Source organism: Ranitomeya imitator, chromosome 1 (assembly GCF_032444005.1).
Source record: "Ranitomeya imitator isolate aRanImi1 chromosome 1, aRanImi1.pri, whole genome shotgun sequence".
Lineage (NCBI taxonomy): Eukaryota > Metazoa > Chordata > Amphibia > Anura > Dendrobatidae > Ranitomeya > Ranitomeya imitator.
This window is the reverse complement of record NC_091282.1, coordinates 330102932-330125574: the sequence shown is the minus strand read 5'-3', so window position 1 is coordinate 330125574 and position 22643 is coordinate 330102932. Positions and strand designations below refer to the sequence as shown.

The following is a 22643-nucleotide window of genomic DNA, read 5'->3' as shown; positions in this document are numbered from 1 at the left end:
CCCCTCCTCCTCTCCGATTTTTACGATCCTTTCTAAACAGACTGTAACCCTGTAAGTTAACTGCCCAGTCATAGCTTTCATCTAACCATGTCTCGGTTATTCCCACTATGTCAAAGTTAATAAATTAATATGTGACAACTATGTAAAAGAAAGTATCCTACGCTAATATGTTGCATTATGATATTAAGTGAAAATATAGAAATAAAGCTTGATGGAGATAGGGGGTCTACAGTAACTGATTACCAGGTTAGTGGGCATACATACAGTACACACATGCATGCATCACATAGACTTCTATCACTCAGCTTCCCACATATAGCTTCTGGTTAGAAATGACCCATCTCTAGTTCTACTATCATATCCTGATTTTCTCTACATTCCAATAATTCATAAGTGGCATTGATTATTTTGCGGTTGCCTCCTGACCATTTCTCTTGCCCAAATTAGCACCATTTTTATCTGTATTCAGTAACGTCAACTTCCAAGAATCCATTATAAGGCCGGGGTCAAACTTGCGTGTGTAATGCAAGAAACTCGCGTGGGTCTCTCGCATCAATACCCGGCACTGCCAGCCCGATCTGCGCTAGCGAGGAACGGACCGCGAACGCTGCAAGCAGCGTTCGCAGTCCGTCACTCAAATGACGGCACATCGCTAGCGCACACCCAATGTGGGCGTGCGCTAGCGATGCATTCGCCAATACAGGCAATGGCGGCGTTAACGGACTACGTTACACCGCGTTATGCCGCGGTGTAACGTAGTCCGTTAAACACGATCACATAACGCAATGTGACCCTAGCCTAACTCCAGGGACTACATGATCATCCTACTACAGTCTATGGTGGAGTATCCAGGTGCTCAGAAGAAGCGCTAATCCTAGAAACATGACACCAATCTCCACTGACAATCCCCTTACGGTTGCCTTTTAGGATGTTGTCTTATTGGGGCATGCAGACATCATAGAGGGGATTCATAGTCTTGGATGCCCCTGTATAAGCCTTTGCAAAAAGAATCCCACTGATTTCAGTGGGTGCCATGTTATAAAACCACAGGCAATCTACAGAAACTGCAATCGCGGAGATCAGTATTTCTCTGTATCTTTTATTTTACGGATTTAAATACAACCCGAGTAAGTGTACATTTAAGTCGTAAGTGAAAAAGTTGATTATTGGATTATTGATTCCTATCTCAATTTATTGTAAAATGAATCTGCATACACAGTGACAGTTCCAATGACCTTCAGCTTGTAAAATTACACCGAACACAATGCCCTGTAATGTCTTACTAGCTAAAGATGATCTTTTTAAGATAGCTCAAGTCTTAGGGTATGTTCTTGTGTCAGATATTTCCTACGGTTTATGCCATTTTTATTTGCTGTGGAATTTGAGCCTAACCCTGAATCTCTACAATAAATTCTCAGGCTAAACTGGCACGTCTGCAGCCGATTAGCACTTTTCAATTAGGCTAATCTACATGTCGCTATGCACTGCGATTTACACAAGGAATCCACACGGAAGCCAATTCAGTATGTGCTATCTCCCTTCTTTAAAATGGTTGTCAAACTAATGTTGCCACGTGTGGGGGAGTGTTCTGCAGGTAGGGTTCTCACTGCATACTTAGAGTTTAAAGGGAATCTGTCAGTAGGATCAATCTTCCTAAGCAGTCTATATGGGCATGTAGGTAATTTTTAACTGAATAAAACGATATCTTGATATCTGGGATCCCATGTCTTATTCCAGAGTAATCCATGTTTTTCTTAATATGTAAATGAGCCACTAAGATCTACGGGCGTAACACTGATCACCCAGGGAATCTGCTTCCAGAGTAGATTTTAAATAAAAGGGGGAGTTACCAGCATGAGACATGTAGATCAGGAGTTCATCAGTCATTACATGTCTCACACTGCTAACTCCTCCTTTCTTTTAAAATAAGATCTGGAGGCAGATTCTCAGCGAGATCTATGTCCGGCCCATAGCACTGAACAGCTCATTTGCATATTGAGGAAAATGTGGATTTCTCTGGAATAAAACATCGGATCGCAGATATGAGGGTATCATTTTATTCAACTTTCTATGACCTATATCCCATATATATAGATTAGAAGGATTAATTCTACTGACTGCTTCTCTTTAATGTACAAAGGTTTTACAAGTCAGAAATGCACATTTGTTAGTCAATCTAGATAAATCCCATAATCTTATGTTTTTTAACATAGAAATTCTATGGCCATTAAGCTGGAGCATATGGGCTAATGCCAAGGGTAGCCCTGAATTGTTTTGTAGGATGTAGACATTTCTAATGGTGGTCTTGTCTTCTCCTATACACCACCTGGTTTAGATACAAATAAAGATATTGTTAGAGTTATGAAAATGTATGGGACTGCCAGAGACAGTGGAGTACAGCGCTAGGCTATTTCTGGCCATTCCAGTCAAAGTGGGGTCTTAAGTCCTCCGTTCTGGCAAATGGTGGGTGTCTTTGGGTTATTTTCAGAGAAATTAACCTGTGGAAGTGCAGCTTGTAGTGGATCAAAATCACATCAGTGCCCCTGCGAGCAGTGTGGGTAAATGATAGAACCCCGATATAAGATAGGTAGCGTATAGCATCTGGTTATGCCATGGAAGTACAGTAATCTATCCCAGGAATCCACTCATATAATGTATAGCTATCAGCTCTTCTACAGAAATAGATAGCGTCGACCCGGGTTGTGGAAAGTCTTGGAAAAAAATATTTTTCCAATAACGTGTCTGCTATGTTTCAACCTGCAGGTGTTGATCAAGCTGATGTACTTGTGTTGTAATTCGACATCCTCTTCCTCATTTGTCAGGGAAGAGTCTTATTGCCCCAATGCAAGTTAGGTTTGTTGAAATTAATGGATTCACCGTTAATGTACTGGCTATTCTACAGACTTCTGCATAGCAGCATACAATCTGCTACAAAAAGTTTATGTTCGCAAAAAAAAAAGAGTTCCAAAATGCTATAACGTAAACAATCTATAGAATCGACACACGTCTGAGTATTTTGTTCCGTTATTTTCCTTTTTTTCATGGGTCATCCTTTCCCAATGATAAAACCTTGTTATTGTCATGTACCGTAAAATGAAAGCAGTGTCTCTGCCATAAAAAAAAGTAATATAATTGAAACTAAATAAAGGTCACACATATAAACCAAAAACATACTGTAAATTGCTGAAGAATGAGAAATGTGATAAGGACACAAAGGGATGAAAACCTTATGACCTAGAAATGATGAAATAAAAGTATAGGAATGTAGAGGGCGAGCAGGATCTTTCTATCACCCAATACCATGGGACAGTGTAGAAGCCTCAGCATATCATTGCAGTGACAGGTCTGCTGAACGACCATAGTAATGTACTCTAAACATTAACGTGTTGCTCTCTGGGATATGTTATCATGACTTGTTCTGAAAAGGATAAATGACAGATATATATATATATATATATATATATATATATATATATATATACATACACACAGTCATGACCAAAAGTGTTGGAACCCTTGAAATTGTTCCAGAAAATTAATGCAGTTACACATTTTGTTATCCATATGTTCATTTCCTTTGTGTTTCTTGGAACAACACAAAAAAACAAGGAAAAAAAGTCATATTGGACATCATTTCATACAAAACAGTCAAAATGGGTCAGGTAAATTGGAAAATTGTTAGCACCTTTTCCAAAATTGTTGGTAAACAATTTTGTTTCAAGCATGTGATGCTCATTCAAACTCGCCTATGGCATGTAACAGGTATGTAAGAAAAAAAGGGTGAAGGAGCTTGATCATGCTAGTTAAAATGTAGACAGGAGGATTGGACAGAAGAGTGCCATATCTGGTGCAGTGCAGCAATAATGAACCAAGGGGAGATTGAATAGACAGCACTTTCAAGGTAAATAAAAGTGAATAATTCTTTAATTTGTATCCACTAAAAGACGAACAAGGGATTTAAAACTGATGGATTTCTTTTGAACCACTTGCCCTTAATCATGGTATCATGAAACCATAATACCATGATTAAATGCGAGTTTTACCATTTGGATGTGCCATCTCTTCTGTCTTCCCCATGTAACAGGTATAGGCAATTTGAAAATCACACCCGAAACCAGATAAAAAGAAGTTGACGCAATATTTGCATTGTGTGTCTGTGTGCCACACTGACTATGGAGAACAGATTGAGAAGAAGCAAACAGTCTGAAGACTTGAGAACCAAAAATGCTGAAAAATATAAAAAATCTCAAGGTTACAAGTCCATCTCTAGAGATCTTGCTGTTTTTTTGACCATGGTGCGCAACATAATCAAGAAGTTTACAACTCATAAGACTGTAGCTAATCTCCATGGACGTGGATGGCATAGAATAATTCCTGAAAGTTTGCAATGCAGGATAGTCAGGATGATGGATAAGCAGCCCCAATCAAGTTCCAAAGAATTTCAAGCAGTCCTGCAGGATCAGGGTGCATAAGTGTCAGCACAAACTATTTGTCGACATTTGAATGAAACGCTATGGCAAGAGACCTAGGAGGACCCCACTGCTGACACAGAGACCTAAAAAAGCTAGATTTCAGTTTCACAAAATGTACGTGACTAAGCCAAAATCCTTCTGGGAAAGCATCTTATGGATAGATGAGACCAAGAGCTTTTTGGTAAAGCACATCATTCTACTCTTTACCAAAAATGGAATGAGGCCTACAAAGAAAAGAACCTACAGTTAATTATGATGTAGGTTCAAAGATGTTTTGGGTTTGTTTTGCTGCCCCTGGCACTGGGTGCATTGATTGTGCGCAAGGCCCGATCACTAAACGGCGTAACGAGTAAAAAAATTCAAAACAGCAGAATTACATTTCTTTGGTTGCAGCTACATTGCAATAAAATGCAAGAACCGGTGATCAAAAGATCGTATCTACACCAAAATGGTATTAATAAAAATGTAATCTCAGCGAGCAAAAATAAGCCCTTACCCAACCCCAGATCACGAAAAATAGAGACGCTACAGGTCTCGGAAAACGGTGCCATTTATTAAAACAAATTTGGGATTTTTTTTCACCACTTAAAAAAAAAGAACCTACACGTGTTTGGTTTCTATGAACTCATAAGAACTCAAGACCCGCGGAAGTGCAACTGCGCGAAACGGCCATCGTCTTTGGAAGCCCGTTTTTTCCTGCCTGTCCTGCATTTGACATGATGTCAGAATAAAGTTTGGATTTTATCTGGATGGTGAGTGCCCGCTTTTCTTCTTTGCATGCAGCGGTGACTTGGACTTATTTCAGCGTGAGCACCCGATATCCTATTTTGCTTCTTGGTATCTGAGTCTTTTTTATTAGGTGATAGAACCAGCTGGTAGTGCGTTTCTTTTTTCTGTTTTTGGATTTCTATGAATTCATAATGACCTGGAGAATCATAATGGCAGGTCAGTTTTAGCATTTAGTGAACATAGTAGAAAAAAACCCAAACAACGGAATTGCCACTTTTTTTGCAATTTCACCGCACTTGGAATTGTTTTCCTGTTTTCTATTACACGATATGTTGAAACCAATGGTGTTGTTCAAAAGTACAACTTGTCACACAAATACAAGCCCTCACATTGCCATACTGACAGAAAAATAAAAAAGTTATGGCTTTGGGAAGAAGGGACGCAAAAAACAGAAATTCAGAAACTGAAATACCAATGGTCGTTAAGGGGTTAAAATTGCTGTTGGACAAGGCACCTTAAAATGTGAGAGACCTTGAGCAGTTTGCAACAGAAGACTGGTCCAAATTTCCAGTTGAGAGGTGTAAGGAGCTTGTTGATAGTTATAGGAAGTTATTGCAGGGTGTGCAACCAAATATTAAGTTTAGGGTGCCAACAAATTTTGCCTGGCCCATTTTTAGGGTTTTGTGTGAAATGATATCCAATTTGTCTTTTTTATCTTTTTTTTGTGTTGTTCCAATACACGCAAACAAAATAAACATGTGTATAACAAAACATGTGATTGCAATAATTTTGGGGGAGAAATACTTAATTTTCTTGAACAATTTCAAGGGTACCAACACTTTCGGCCATGACTGTGTGTCCACACACACACACATAATTTCTTTTAAAATCTTTTTTACTTGATTATGTGAAGGTGAAGGAGTTGCAATTTGCAAGCACTCCTCTATGCAGTGTGAGCAACATTGATCATAGATCTTCATTTTTTTCCTATTTGCTAATGTGTACTATTACAAGTCACAAAGTAAAAATTACTTTATAAATATTAACTCATGAGCTATATTTCTTTCTAGTCAATGCACATAGTAATTGTAACCTTTCTTAACTGTGCCCAGGTCAGAACTGAACCTGCACCAGATGGTAGACTGCCACTTCTTTGGAATTAAGCCATGTGTGAAGGTAGGAAGATATTTATTGTAATGAAAATATACAGTCACTGGTTTAACTGGAACAATGTTTTTTTATGGGCAAACCGTATGTGAAGGTTCAATCTATCTATCAACTAACAGACATTCCTGTGCAAGGATACTAGATATACTGCACATAGTGAATACACACTATTTAGTATTATTTATATTACCTGATTATATTTCTTTATTGAGCCCAGGTACAGAGTTTCAAGAGGACAGACATATTCTTCCAAAACATTGATCAGAGTCAGTCCACCAAACTATGTTGATACTATTCACTGATTCATCATAGCAAGCATAAAGACGTGTCAGTGGTTGCCTGGCAGTTCTAAAATGGCTACCATGGGCAAGCTTAGTGTAAGCCAGGAGTGTCAAACTACATTCCTCGAGGGCTGCAAACAGGTCATGTTTTCAGGATTTCATTGTACTGCACAGGTGATAATTTAATCACCTACACAAATAATGAGTTGGTGATTAAATTGTCACCTGTGCAGTGCAAGGAAATCCTGAAAACATGACCTGTTTGCAGCCCTCGAGGAATGCACTTTGACACCCCTGGTGTAAGCCATTCCGTTTACCAGATCCCAGCAGTAAGCTGGAAGGGTATGTGCACACATTGCGGAAAGGTGTGCGGATTTTTCCGCACTGATTTTGGTAAATCCACAGGAAATCCGCACTGCGGATTTACTGTGGAATCGCCACTGATTTACTGTGGTTTTTCCACTTTTTTTGTGCTGATTCCACCTGCGGTTTTACACCTGCGGATTCCTATTGAGGAGCAGGTGTAAAACGCTGAAGAATCCGCACAAAGAATTGACATGTTGCGAAAGAAACAACGCAGCATTTCCGCGTGTTTTTTTCCTCAGCATGTGCACTGCGGATTCTGTTTTCCATAAGTTTACATGGTACTGTACAACGCACGGAAAACTGCGGCGAATGCACAGCGGACAATCCACTGGGGATCCGCAGCAAAATCCGCAGCGTGTGCACATAGCCTAAGTAGGGTGTGGTGGTCTCCAAATGGCTGGAGCAGGGAGCTGATAACTCCAGCTGCACATCACACACGCCTATACTGTCAGACGTCAGTGCCACCCAAATCTAAATGGCTGGACAGAGCCTGCGCTGTCAGGAACTTCTGGTTCTATCACCAGCAGAATGAATAAGGTTGCACCTGGCAACAGAAGAAAGGAGGAGCAAGTCCTGATGGAGATGTGACAGTAAACATTAGAATATTTTGTTTTTATTGTTTATGTGCAAGTTGCTTCATTTTATATTTGGTACTTCATCGGGAACTTGAAGCCTATAGATAACGTACTTGTATCTGCTTTTACGAAGGATTGGTTTAATTTATATTACCTGACTTCAATGGGTGAAAATTCTAAATTTCCAGGGTAGATGCTGTGCATTATTAAATGTTGCAATGTATGTCAAACACGGAACTCATAATACTGAATCAATCTTGCTCTGTGTTGCTGCCTTAAACCTTCCAATGAGGAATTTATAGGTGCTATAGGCAAAGGATAAGCAATAAAACCTGTTAATGTGTGAAATGATTCAAGTGAAAGGTTGTTAGTAAATGTAGCATGAAAGACAGCTCAACTGCCTAGAGCAGCTCTAGCAAAAAAAAATTTTCCATCTTGACTCTCCTAGTCACTCAGAATTATTTCTGTGCGTGATCATCTCACATGACAAAGCACTAAATAGCTGGAACTGCTCTTCAAATACCTGTCAGCTAGAAATGCTGATGCAAATCCTGTGTTTTAAAGCAGACTCAGACTCCAGACCCTGGAGCTTAAGGTGGCCCAAAAGGTCTCTGTCACATATGAGAACTTCAATACAATTAAAGACCCATTTTAGTTTAAGGCACTGCCAGACATTAAATATTTTGGCTCACGAATATCAAGTTGCGTTACTGGATTCATTCCTAATTTGAATTGCCAATTTGTATTTATCGCGGGTGCCTATGTGGTGGTCACGAAATAAAATTATACCAAATTAGAAGGTTGTGGTTTAATTATCAGTACTATGTATAATGTTATATTGTGCTTGCTGTGATTTATGTTTTGTTTTGTTTTTATCAAACCTTAACTTTTAACCACTTCCTTCCTCAGTCAATTTTCTTTTTTGCATTCTCATTTTTTCCTTTCCAATTATAACAAGCCATAATATTTTTTTTATTCTTGTACTGACATAGACATATGATGGCTTTTTTTTTGAGGAACAAGATTTAGGTTTGAATTACATTATTCATATTCATATAGTGTAAGGGAAAATGGCAATAAAATTCCAAGTGCAATGAAATGGTGAAAAAAATGCAATGTAATTGTGGATTTTATTTTTACACTCTTCATTTCACAGTAAAAATTTCTAATTGATTTGATTCTCCATGTCAGTACAATTACGGACATACCAAACATGTATAGTTTTTAAAAAATTATTTTATTGTCTTAAAAAGATTCTAAATTTTGGAAAAAAAATTATTTGTGTTGACATTTTCCACATTGACTACTGTATATACTCAACTATAAGTCAACCGGAGTATAAGACGAGGCACCTAATTTCGCTACGAAAAACTGGGATTATTATTATTATACAGTACATTTTTATAGCTCCATTTATTCCATGGCGCTTTACATGTGAACGGGGAAATATAGACAAATACAATAAACACGAGTAAAACTAGGCACACACAAGTACAGGAGATCGCAGATATCAAGGTATCATTACATTCAGCTCCCTATGACCTACCTGCCCATATAGACAGCTTAGGCTGGGGTCACACTTAGCGTAGGGAAATACGGTCCATTTTTTACAGGCGTAATACGCAGAAAGGATCCCAAAACAGTGATCCATATGTAATCCGTAGGCAGTGTGTGGCTGCGTATTTTACGCAAGTCATCCTCCGTATGTAATCCGTATGTTATCTGTAATGTGTTTTTTTTTTCACGCAACCTTACAAAATGGACATTTAACGGTTTTGAGGCCTAAAATGAATTTAAATTATCAGCATCAAGCCTATTTAAGGCCTCTACAACAGGTGGCACCCTCCCATCTGGCCATTTTGTTGCTGTGCTTGTGTAGGTGTTTTGGGGGAACTTGGGCAACATGAGTGACCTCCTGCATATCACACCAACTCAGCGGGTATTATTTAATTGGGTGTTGTCACTCCGCTTTGGGCAGCCATACCCTTTGATAGTGGATCCGCGAAGGGGGAGAAGAATGTGGGTGCATCCACTTTTGCGGCAACACCTCACTAAAGGGCATTTTTACAGGCTGTAGTCATCTCTGCGGACACAATCGGACAAATTCTTTCAATATTGTCGCATGACAATATCCACCTTTGACATCTTGTTGGAGACAGTATGTCCAGGAATAACGTATCAGGATAACAGGATGCGGAAATGCATATCTGCAGAGGAGCGTCTTCTCCTTACCTTACGGTATGTATTCACCATCCTAACATACTGTATGTTGATGATGTTTTGTGTCCTATTTTGACTTTCCTAGCATCTGATTGAAATTATATTACTAAATATAACCAAAATCAGATACAAATATGTAGTTAATGTAAAATGTAAATAGCCAGTGTACATTTTGGAAGGTACACTGGTATCCTGCCCTTTTATATCCTCATATTACTTGTCTTTACTATGCTTTTTATCACGCATTGTTACATTGCTAATATATTTTTTGGTTGTGTGCTTTCAGCTTCCTGTCAACTGGATTGTCTTATGCTGGAATCCATCTGGAATTTCTAATAGGGAGGTCCATTATTTCCGGCATAGTGCGGGATACATGTATTCAAATATGGGAAAAACTACATGAACTTTTGATGCCGGAGCCCAAAAGGGAGGATTGGCTGAAAATAGCCCATGGATTTAATGACTCTTGTGATTTTCCTCACTGTATTGGAGCTCTGGATCGGAAACATATCAGGGTGCGTAAGACACCAAACTACTCGGGCTCCCAATTCTACAATTATAAGCTGTTTTTCTCTGTAGTTCTGTTAGCTGTAGTTGACAGTAACTACAGGTTTATAATTGTAGATATTGGGGCCTATGTGTGAACTGGAGACTCCAGAGTCTTCAATTCATCCATTATTGGTCGGTGCTACGTGACAACCAGTTGGACCTCCCACCACCATGACAACTCTCAGGCTCCAATGCTGAAGCAGTGCCATATGTACTTGTGGCAGATGAGGCCTTCCAATTGACCAGGCATGTCATGAGGCCTTATCCCCGGCGCAACCTGGACCACCGGTGGCGGGTGTTTACCGTATTTTTTGGACTATAAGACGCACCGGACCATAAGACGCACCCCAAAGTTGGGGTAAAAATTGCAGAAAAAAATATTTTTTATAAGATGGGGGTCCGTCTTATTGTCCGGATTTAAGGTATCTTACCTGAGGGCTGGCGGTGGCAGAGCAGGGTCACAGGAGGCATGATGGCGGCAGAGGTGAGGTGATGCTGAGGTGCGGTGGTCGGTACGGCGTGCACCTCAGCAGGGTCCCTTCCTGCTTAAGTGGGCGATGCCGTGGCCTGGGGTCCATGCGAGGGGTTGCGGCAGTGCCGTGAAGGCGGCAGAGGTGCAGTCACCTCCTCAGGTGAGGTGACGCCGTGGCCCGGTATCCAAGGCGAGCAGCAGAGCCGGGTTAATCACTAGTTTCTCAATGGTGGCGGCCATCTTCCTGAGGATGATGAAACGCGGTGAGCGGTATGGCGTGAGCAGAGTCCCTTCCACAGGTGAGGTGACGCTGCGGCCCGGTATTCAAGGCGAGTAGCAGAGTCGGGTGAATCACGGCTTTCTCGGTGGCGGCGGCCATCTTCCTGAGGCCGCTTGTGCGCAGATTGTGTGCTCTGCTTCCTGGGGCTTCAGGAAAATGGCCATGGGAAGCAGCGCGTGTACAGATGGAGATCGCGGTGGCCATTTTCCTGAAGCCGAGATCTCAATCTGCGAACTTGGCTTCAGCAAAATGGCCATCATGATCTCAGTGTGCGCACACGTGGCCTCCCATGGCCATTTTCCTGAAGCCTCGGGAAGCAGAGAACTCAATCTGCGCACGCGCGGCCTCAGGAAGATGGCCGCTGCCACTGAGAAAGACGTGATACTCGCCTTGAATTCCAGACCGCGGCGTCACCTCACCTGTGGAAGGGACTCTGCTCATGCCATACCACTCACCACGCCTCATTATCCCCGTACCTCTGCCACTGCCACACTACTGCCACAACCAACCGTTAAGCCTGCATTTCAACTATAAGACGCATCCCCCATTTTCCTCACAATTTTTTTGGGGAAAAAGTGCGTCTTATAATCCAACAAATATGGTAATTTGAGACTTTCACGGGCGCAGTGACTGGTGGAGTGTGCCTTTGGCATTCTGTGTGCCAAATGGCGGGTCCTCCAGTCTGCCATTCAGTTGAGTGAGGCAAATGTTAATGAAGTCATAAAAGCTTGTGCTGTTTTACACAACTTCACAAGAATTCATGTTGAGTGCTCCTCAGCTGATAGTGGTGAAGGCATGTTGGCCAATGTGGGTAGGCTTACACTACATGGCCTTCCTCAGCGGCATCCCCTTTCTGGCATAAAAGTTAGGGATATTTATACAAATTATTTTGTTTCTCCTCAGGGTGCTACTCCCTGGCAAGATAATGCTGTCTCTGTGTTGTGATTTCTTATTTTTTACCTATATATACATCCACAAATATAAAATTATGTTACTTTATTGTGTGTTTTTTTTAGATGTTTCTAAATGTTTGAATTGTGTATGGTGTAATAATGATTTGGCAAACAAAAAGAAATTGGCTTGTTAATTTTTTTTAATAAATAATATCCTAAGCCAAGTTTGTTATTTTATAACACCATATTGCCATCATATGGCTTTTGTGGCCATTTAAACTTGGCCAAAGTAAATTAAATAACAAAAAAAATTGCTATCACAGCAGATTAACAATTTGTGTATATCACACAAAATTTGCAACGATAAAACAGTTTTTAAAGATTATGATACGTTGGTGGAGGTGATGGTGGCAGTTCGGGTTGCTGCTCTTGTAACCTTTGTTGAGCCAATTGTCCTTCACCCTGTTGGTGTGATCTCTGTTCGGCCTGCTCCTAAATCTGGCCATGCTCAGATTGCCCAGTTGTGTACTGGCCATAAGGGTTGATACTATGGGCATCATGACGATCGTACAACTCACGTGAGTCATAACCCCCACCAATATGGCCATGTCGTCCAAACCCAGGTTGGGACCAGCCTCCAACACTGGGTCTAGACAAGTGGCCATATTGGTAAGGTTGCTGGAAGGACCCCATTTGGTAAGGTGTAGGTATTGGTGGGTTATGGTGGGGAAAGGGTTGAGGTGTAGGCACTCGTGAAGGAGGTGCTTCAGATCCCTCATGAGCATGTACTGGTTGATTTGTTTGCATATGCATGAGGTTATTTGGTGACAGCTGCCACCTCTCAATGTACTCAAACAAATCATAAGGGCTATTTTGGGGGGTGCATGCATCAAGAAGAATCTGAAAGCACCCATCTCTCACTTAGCCCCACCTCACGGGGTAGGGGACGGAGATACCGGGCCAGGCTTCACGAAAATGCCTCCTCACCCTCATCCTGAGCAGCCCTGGCCAAATCATTTAACACACCAGTGTCCACATTCCTTCGGCTTTCAATTAGCTCTCTCCTTCTTCGGCTACAGCGTGAGGTCACAGCAGGCTGTCGGGAGGCCTCCAGCAGAACAGTGGGGCTGCTGCTGTGCCCATGATCTTCGGGCATCACTGAAGCTGGTGCATCTTTGGGTGGGGCTGCAGCATCTGGCCCAGGTGGTTGTGGAACATGAGGGGCAGCCGAAGATGGATCCGGAGGGATAAACATGGAAGGAGCCGTAGATGGGCTTCTCCTTCTTCCTCCTTCTTCTTCTCCTTCTTCTCCTTCGCCAACAGGATAAATCAATGGCTCGGATTCGACTCTGTTGTCTCTTTCTCAGTGAGGTTGGATTGTGTTCTGTTTTGAAAATGGAAAAATTAAATTTGAAAAATCATCTATGAGCATTCCAAACATATATGTAATGTGGTGTGAGGTTTGTACTTACGGTCTGAGATCCATACTGGGATCCAGAAAGGACAGCCAGTCAAAATAGATATATTTTCTTTTTGCCGGAGCAGATGACCCACTTCTGGCCCGCTGCTGCCTTTCTCTCCGGTACTGGTCCCAAATGATGCGCCAATGTCTCATAACATCTTCCACGGCAATGACAGAGAAGAAAATAATGTATAAGGCCATTGTGCACATTGGTAACACAAGGTGTCAGTGATTTAACAGATTGTAATATGCCTTAGTAAGCTGCATTTCTTACTAAATATCTTCAGCAATAAAATTTAACACACAAATACAACAATACCATAAAAGGGGAACACCATAGACTGTAAGTACACAAGGGCAGGGTCCTCTCCCCTCTATACCAGTCTGTCATTGTAAATTTGCTTACTGTAAGCGACATCTTTAAACGCTGTACTTAACCCTTTTCTAATGTCCAGCACCATTAAATAAATGGTGCAATATACATACAAAATCAGAATAAGATAAATAATAATAGTGTCAAAATATTATTCTTACTGCAGTTTTCAATATTAATTAATTAATAAACATGAGTGTACTTACTTATTTGCCTCTGTCCCTCACGTGGCCGCTGCTCATAATCTGGGAAAAGCATCCCACATATGCTCCTCCAAGCAGCCTCTTTTCTTGCCCGGTTTGCATAGTTTGGATCACTTTGGTCTGAAATTTCAGGCCTTTCTTGGACCAGGACCAGGAGCATATCGACATTTATGATGTTTACCATGCTGCTTGCAACTCCGTGGAGGCATGCGCCAGATTTCCGGGATGTCTGTCTGGCTTTTTCAGCTAATTAGCATGTCTAAGCTTCCTGATTGAGGGCTTGGCACATTTCCTGTCACCTGGAGATGTCTGGCGTATTTTCCGCAAGTCACACTGTTGGTCTGTGTGAAATCTGTATTTTTAGCGCACCCATAGACTTTCATTGGTGGATTTTTTGTGCAGTACGCTGACAAACGCAGCATGCTGTGATTTTCTACGGCCGTAAAATACATCTGTGAAATATGCGGCAGATAGGAGCTGCCCCATAGAGAATCATTGGTCCGTGTGCAATGCGTAGTTCTTGCGTCTCTCATACGTCCGTAAAACTCTCTAGTGTGACGCCGGCCTTAGGAGGGTTGATCCTACTGACAGATTCCCTTTAAGTATGGGAGAGGGAGAAAAATCTGGGAATTCAAGCTGAAAAGGATGTTCATGCCTTTGACAATAAGCTATCTATTAGCTGGATTTATAACTCACTACATGGACAAATTTCACACCTCTACTAGATTGACACCGGATCACCAAACTCCAAAGCCATCACTCCCATTACCTCTCCATTTGTAAAAATAGATCCTTAATTTTATAACCCTGGCTTATCTTTTGGAGGCATCACCCCATCCACACCATGCACAAATGTCTCCTTGTAACGTCTCTTAAGGGCTCATACTCACTTGTGCAAAAATCGGATGAGTCTCGCATGTTAATACCCGGCGCTGCTGCCGCCACTCAGATCGGAGCGTGCTGGCAGCAGCTCCGCTCCTCTGTGCCAGGTGCAGTGCCGGGTATTGCCGTGCGAGACTCATCCGAGTTTCTCGCAACTGAGTATGAGCCCTAAATGTTTTGGTCTTGTCTTGGTAATTCATTCGGTAATATTCCTTATGAAGGAACCTCTGTGCTCTGAAAACTTTCAAGTATATTTTTTATGGTTAGTCAATAGAAGTATCACCCTTAGTATACTTTTGTTTTGGGGCATAAAAGTATTTACATAGATTATTTTGGCTAACACAGTACATCATATATTGTACATCATTGGAAAATCCCTAAAATTCATGGTATAGTAGAAAATGCCATTTTTCCTAAAATGCTCTCTGAGACTATTTGCCTAATTATGCTAGGAAAGAGAGAACAGTAAGTGAAGTCAAGACCACCCAAGTTGGCAACTGAGAGGATATTAGCTGGACAAAGCGATGGTCACTTAACAGATACCAAAACAAAATTTATACACTAAAAGTGCATTTGCACTGTATGATTATGGTGAATGGGCATACCTAGGCATACCTAGGAAGTAGACTGCTGATCACCTGAAGAACGATAAAAATGCTTGTTTGTTGGGTGAAATAATATTTTGATTTGCCCAAAACATCATCAATCTTGACAGTGTCTCATCCTGTTTAAACTGAGAACAATTGTAGCTTATGAGCACTAAAGGGCCTGAAATCGAATGTTCCTTTGTAGACAATAAAAACGACTGCTGATGGCAAACATGTGGTTGGTTCAGGGCCGGCGTCAGCACCCGATGCACCCGGGCAAGTGCCGGGGCCCTGATCAGCAGGGGGCCCACTCGCTGTCAGGGACACTGGCGCGCCCCCACGAATGGACCCCCCGCCTGCTCCGGGCCCCGGCACTTACAATACTTACCTCTCCCAGTTCCAGCGCTGCAGCGTCTTCCATCCTCTGACTGTGACTTTCAGATCAGAGGGCGCGATGACGTCACCAGTGCGCGCCCTCTGCCTGAGCAATCGCAGCACAGAGAGCAGGAAGACGCAGACGGTGAGGAGTCTAGAGCAGAGCAGCATCAAGGAACGAGAGGTGAGTATTTCATTTTTTTTTTATATTTGGAGCAATATATGGGGACCATCAGAAGGGGCCCATATATGGAGCATTATATGGGGCTAATTCTATATGGAGCATCTTATGGGGTCAATAATATAGGGAGCATATTATGAAGCCAATTCTATAGGGAGCATTATATGGGGCCAATTTAATATGGAGCATCTTATGGGGCCAATTCAATATGGAGCAGTATATGGGGCCAATAATATATGAAGCATCCTATGGGACTAATTATATATGGAGCATTTTATATGGCCAATTATATATGGAGCATTATATGGGGCCCATTATACATGGAGCATCTTATGGGGCCAATTATTTTTGGAGCATTATATGGGACCCATTCTGTAAGGAGCATTATATGGGCCCATTCTGTATGGAGCATCATATGGGGTCCATTCTGTATGGAGCAATATATGGGACTCAGTATACTGTATGGGGCCGATCATATACTGTATGGAGCATTATATGAGGCCCATTATATATGGAGCAATAGATGGGGCCCATCATATACTGTATGGAGAATTATATGTGGCTCACTATACTGTATGGAGCGTTATATGGGGTCAATTCCGTATGGAGCAATATATGCGGCTCATTCTGTATGGCGCACTCTGTGGTGCCCATTATACTGTATGGAGCATTAAAGGAGGCTCATTATTCTGTTTGGAGCAATATATGGGGCTCATTATTAAATATAAGACAGACAACACATTGTATCAGAATCATGGATTAAAAAACATTGTTCCCGATATGTGGAGTAACTTTAAATGAATAAATGTTTATTAGTGATGAGCGAACGTGTTTGCCACTACTCAGTACTCGCCTGAGTATCACTATGTTCGGTGTACTCGGCAAGCACCGAGTATTTCTGGCATTATTCGGCAAGAGCTTGGGTCTCCGCCCTACAATTCTGGCACTCTGTAGAGCGCCAATGACAGTGCAGGGATTGTCAGCCATGCACTGTAATGCCGCAGTCATCTTTGTTGTGGTATTACAGTGATTGGCTGGCCGCACAGTGTCATCAGGTCTATAAGAGACCTGGTGCCACCCTGCTTGCCGTATTCTGCTCTGGTCTTAGCGAGTGTAGGGAGAGCTGCTGCTGAGATAGAGTCAGATTCGTCATGTTAATAGTTAGTGTAGGTCTGCAACTGTTCAGTCAACAACTCCTGAGAAACCAACAGTCCTTTTTAGGGCTAATTCGGGGGTCCGGAGATTGCAGCGCTAGGTAGGCAGGGGAGTCTATGTGCACATATCCATATGAGTGCAAGGCCTGCAGGCACTGTATGTGAATACATAGCTCTCACTGCATACCTCCAAATGCTCCAGTACTGTCTGCTGCTGCTGCTTATGTAATATATACCTAGCTGCAGTTTTCTGTGGCTTTTTTTTTTCTTCACCTTATACCTGCTCCTTTTATTCTAAAACAATCCATAGCCCCTGTATTTAAAAATGTATTTGCTTGGTCACGCTGCCTACTACAGCCAGGTTATTGTAATCGAAGAATGTGCAAATCTACCTTTTTTTTGTCCCAGGCACCAGATGTTAGTGCGCCAAAATTTATTCATAGCCAACTTGTTGACACAATTTAGTTGTGCCCCAAAAAATCAAGGCCACATTTAAATCAGTCTGTTACCTGAGGCTGATGGGTGTATATGTGATGGAATAATCGTAGCAGGCATAATTTTCTTAGTTCTGTCTGCTATCCTTGCTGTACTCATTTTTAATTTTTTGCCAAATTTCACATACAAAAGAAAAAAAATATATACTGCCTGTTATCTGTGGCTGTGGCCTGGTGTATCTGTGGTGGAAAAATCGTAGTTTCGCAAGCTTATGAATCATAGTTCTATGTGCTAGCCTTGTTCTACTTTTTTTTTTTTCAAAAATTCACAAAAAAAAAAATAATTTATACAGTCTGTTAGGTCAGGCTGAGGCCTGGTGTATCTGTGTTGGAAAAATCGTAGCTTCGCAGGCATAAGTTGCATAGATCTGTCTGCTAGCCTTGTTCCACTCTTTTTTTTTTAATTCTCCAAAAACCTGCCAAAAATGTATACAGTCTATTATGTCAAACTGAGGCCTGTTGTATCTGTGGTGGAAAAATCGTAGCTTCGCAGGCATAAGTTGCATAGCTCTGCCTGCTAGCCTTGTTCCACTCATTTTTTTTTATCAAAAATCACCAAAAAAAAAAAAAATTATACAGTCTGTTATGTCAGGCTGAGGCCTTTTGTATCTGTGGTGAAAAAATCGTAGCTTCGCAGGCATAAGCTTCATAGTTCTGTCTGCTAGCCTTGTTGTACTCATTTTTATTTTTTTTGCAAATTTCACATACAACAGAAAAAATTCATATGCACCCCTATAAGCCTTTGAAACCACATACTGGATGGGCCCAAGAAAATCCACTTCACAGTATGCATTTTGTGCTCCCGTACTCCTTTGTTTTACACATTGGCAGCAAGGCTAGCCCTGCTGCATAGTCAGTCATATGCACCCCATTAGGCCTTGGAACCCATATATTGGAAAAGAGATTATACAGTCTGTTATCTGTGGCTGCGGCCTGTTGTATCTGTTGTGGAAAAATCGTGATTTTGCAGGCATACAGTATGTATCATAGTTCTGTGTGCTAGCCTTGTTCTTTTTTTTTTTTTTTAATTCAAGTCCGTTATGTGTGGCTGTGGCCTGGTGTATACATGGTGGAAAAATAGTAGTTGTTGTGCTCATTTTTAATATTTTGCCAAAATTTCACATACAAGAGAAAAAAATATATACAGTCTGTTATCTGTGGATGTGGCCTGGTGTATCTGTGGTGGCAAAAATTGTAGCTTCGCAGGCATACGTATCAAAGTTCTGTCATAGTTCTGTGTGCTAGCCTTGTTCTCCTTTTTTGTTTTTCAAAAATTCTTCAAAAATAAAATGTTTTATACAGTCTGTTATGTTAGGCTGAGGCCTGGTGTATTTGTGGTGGAAAAATGGTAGTCTCACAGGCATACGTAGCATAGTTCTGTGTGCTAGCCTTGTTCTACTCTTTTTTTTTCCAAAATTTCACATACAACAGAAAAAATAATTATACAGCTTGTTATCTGTGGATGCGGCCTCTTGTATCTATGGTGGAAAAATCATAGCTTTGAAGGCATGCTGATATAATTTTGCTCCAAATAAATACAATTATGTTGAGCTTTTGAAATAGTTCAGTAGTCCATTAAAAATGGGCAATGCAAGGGGCAAGGACGGGGAAGTGGACATGATGCTGATGGTGCATGCAGAGGACAAGGCTGTGGCCAAGCTGAAAGTGGGCCACAACAAAGATCTACATCTTCTCTCTCGACCTTTCTGTCCCAGTTTTTAGGGGATCGCAGCACACCACTATTGAAGCCAGAGCAGTGTGAAACTGTTGTTGGTTGGATAGCGGATAATGCTTCCAGTCACTTAGCCACCACCACCATGTCTTCCACTCGGTCAAGTCTGAGTAGCCGTGAGTGTTGACCGGATATTCCTCACCCTTATCCTCCTTCCTCCCACCATGCTGAGAGCCCTGAGACAACTGATCCCACACTTGGACACTCCGAAGAGCTTCTCAGTTTTCCCTTTCAAGATTCCAGACTCTCGGCTGGTCAACTTGAAGTGGAGCAGATGAGATCGCATGTAGCGATGCCCAAAGCTTTGAACAGCCACGGTCACACAAAGGCAATGGTGGGAAACTGTCACCAGAGGTGGACGATGATGAGCCAGAATTACCAGAAAGTCAGGTGGAGGAGCAGGGTGTAGATGTGGAAGACGAGGTGGTGGATGACATAGTGACGGACCCAACCTTGCAGGAGGACATGCAGAGCGAGGACAGCAGCACACATGGGGAAGGAGGCATATCACCCCAACAGGCAGGAAGAAGCAGTGTGGTGGCCACAGACAGAAAGCGTGCATCTGTTCCCTGTATCACCAACATGAGGGAAGTAGCCATTCCAACTGTTCGATCTTCCCAAGTCTGGTTATTTTTTAAAGACTCTGCCGATAATCCCAAACAGGCCATTTGCAGCACCTGCCATGTATGCATCAGCAGGGGTAGCAAAACTACTAGCCTGACCACCACCAGCATGATCAGGCACATGGCAGCAAAGCACCCGACTTTGTGGGCCGAACCTCAGCTCCAGGAACACTGTCTGCAGGTGACACCACTGCTTCTTCCACTGTTTTGCGCAGAAGCTTATCCCCAGTCCACGTGCATGTGAAGATGCCCCTAGCCCTGCACCTTTTGTGGCCCACAGTCAAGCAGCACCATCATCAAGGCCGTCCACGTCCTTGTCCCAGCACAGCCTTCATTTGTCTAAACCCCAGTCATTGGAATGCAAGCGGAAATACCCAGCTAATGCCCCACAGGCCACAGTAGTCAATTCTAACATTTCTCTCTTGCTTGCGCTCGAAATGTTGCCTTTTAGGCTCCTTGAAATGGAAGCTTTCCGCAACCTGATGGCGGTGGCCGTCCCAAAGTACTCGGTCCCCAGTCGTCACTATTACTCCCGGTGTCCCACAAGATTACCTGTGTCCTCAACAATGCTGTTACTGGGAAAGTCCACCTAACTACGGACACGTGGAAAAGTGCTTGTGGGCAGGGACGGTACATCTCACTGACAGCACACTAGGTTAACAAAGTGGGAGCCGGGACCCAGTCGGACCTTGGGATGGAACACATCCTCCCCACGCTGAGGATTGCGGGCCCTACGTCAATCAGGGTTGCCTTCACAATCTACAGCTCCTGCATCTTCTCCTCTTCATCCTCCATCTCTGAAATCAACACATCATTCAGAAGCTGGAAGCACTGCAGCACTGCCTCAGCCAAGTGACAACAGGCTGTGCTGAAGCGAATCTGCATAGGTGACAAACCACACAATGCAAAAGAGTTGTGAACAGCTGACAGCTGAAAGAGCAGTCAGGTATTTGGATGATGCTACAGCCAGGCATGGTCGTGTGTGACAATGGCCAGAACCTGGAGGCATCTCTGAGGCAAGGTGAGCTCACACCCGTACCTTGCCTGGCCCATGTGGTTAACCTCGTGGTTTAACATTTTCTGAAAAGCTACCTGGAGCTGCCAGATCTGCTAGTGAAAGTACGCCGTTAGTGATGAGCGAGCACTAAAATGCTTGGGTGTTCGTTGTTCGGGTTGAGCAGATTGGAATACTCAGGTACTCGGCCAGAACAACGAGCCCAATGTAAGTCTATGGAAGACCGAGTATTTTTACCGCGATCCCCCGGGGGGTCCTTTTAAGGTCTAAAAACGTCTGAAAATCATGGAAACACTGATCAAAAGACACAGGGACATCATGGGGATCGCCCCTGGAAGCATTCCTGACTCCTAGTTCACAGCTGTAAATATTTTTTTCTGAGATTCATGCCATTATTCCCAGTTCAACAAAAAACACACTAAAATGAAACCAAAACGGATTTTACTTGGAAATATGTCAAGGTCCATCCTTTGCAAGTTAATGATTTGCCTGTAAGGCCAAATCTTTAACACCAGACCAAAAATTTCCTCCCCCACTTAGGCTTAGTTCAGACGCAGCGTTTTTCAACTTTACCATTGCTTTCAACCACTACAAATGCATTCACTGGGAAATGTCATTGTAACATTTAACAATCCTAGCTGGCCATGTGGTGTGTGACACATAAGCAGACCCATCTTGTTTCATTTATGAAGGAGGGACTCAAAGTCACAGAGCCTATTTTTACTGGTGTATCAGGCGGCATTATTCTTCTTAAAGGGCCGTTATTAAACAGTGGGTCTCCTAAGCTGTTGTAGCCGTACTCTGCGTATAAGATGACCCCAGACTTTTGAGAAGATTTTCAGGGGTTAAAAAGTCATCTTATACGCCGGAAAATACGGTATATGAAGTATATTGTGTCCAATGTGAGCAATCAGGCAACACAAAAAGGAGCTTTTTAAGGGAGCTCCTTAAGGTACACAAATGTTATGAAGTCTTTGCCCACAAGGATGTGGTTTCACCAATGTGGGGTACCTTTTTTAAAAATATACTAGTGCCATCGCAGGCCCCTTGCCCAAAATTCACCGGCCTATAACAGTACAAAGCACATTCACCCTGGTGATCTACTGGCAGTTAAATGAGACATTGCAGGAGACAGAGTTAAGAAGTACCATATTTTCTGGTGTATAAGACAACTGGGCGTATAAGACGACCCCCAACTTTTCCATATAAAATATGGAATTTGGGATATACCCGCTGTATAAGTCGGGGGTCATCTTATACGCCCAGTCATCTTATACGGCGTGTGGTTCCTAGGGTCTGGAGGAGAGGAGACTCTCCTTCAGGCCCTGGGATCCATATTCATGTAAAAAATAAAGAATAAAAATAAAAAATATGGATATACTCACCCCTCCGACGGACCCTGGCTCTCAGCGCTGCAAGCGTCTGCCTCCGTTCCTAAGAATGCAGTGAGTGAAGGACCTTCGATGACGTCGCGGTCACGTGAGTGTCAGACAGCAAAAAAAGGGGTCCACTGGCCTACAATGACCAAACTTGGAGCACGCAGATATATGAGGGCTGT

General features: G+C 42.4%; 1 protein-coding gene across 1 annotated transcript in view; it reads left to right on the top strand.

The window, feature by feature from the left end:
• The window catches only part of MYO18B (myosin XVIIIB), a 1113366-nt gene that overhangs the window by 50021 nt on the left and 1040702 nt on the right, over positions 1-22643 (top strand). Inside the window, exon 11 of the mRNA XM_069750613.1 lies at positions 6314-6377. Coding sequence (XP_069606714.1) covers positions 6314-6377 — 64 coding nt within the window. The remainder of the gene's footprint in view (positions 1-6313; positions 6378-22643) is intronic.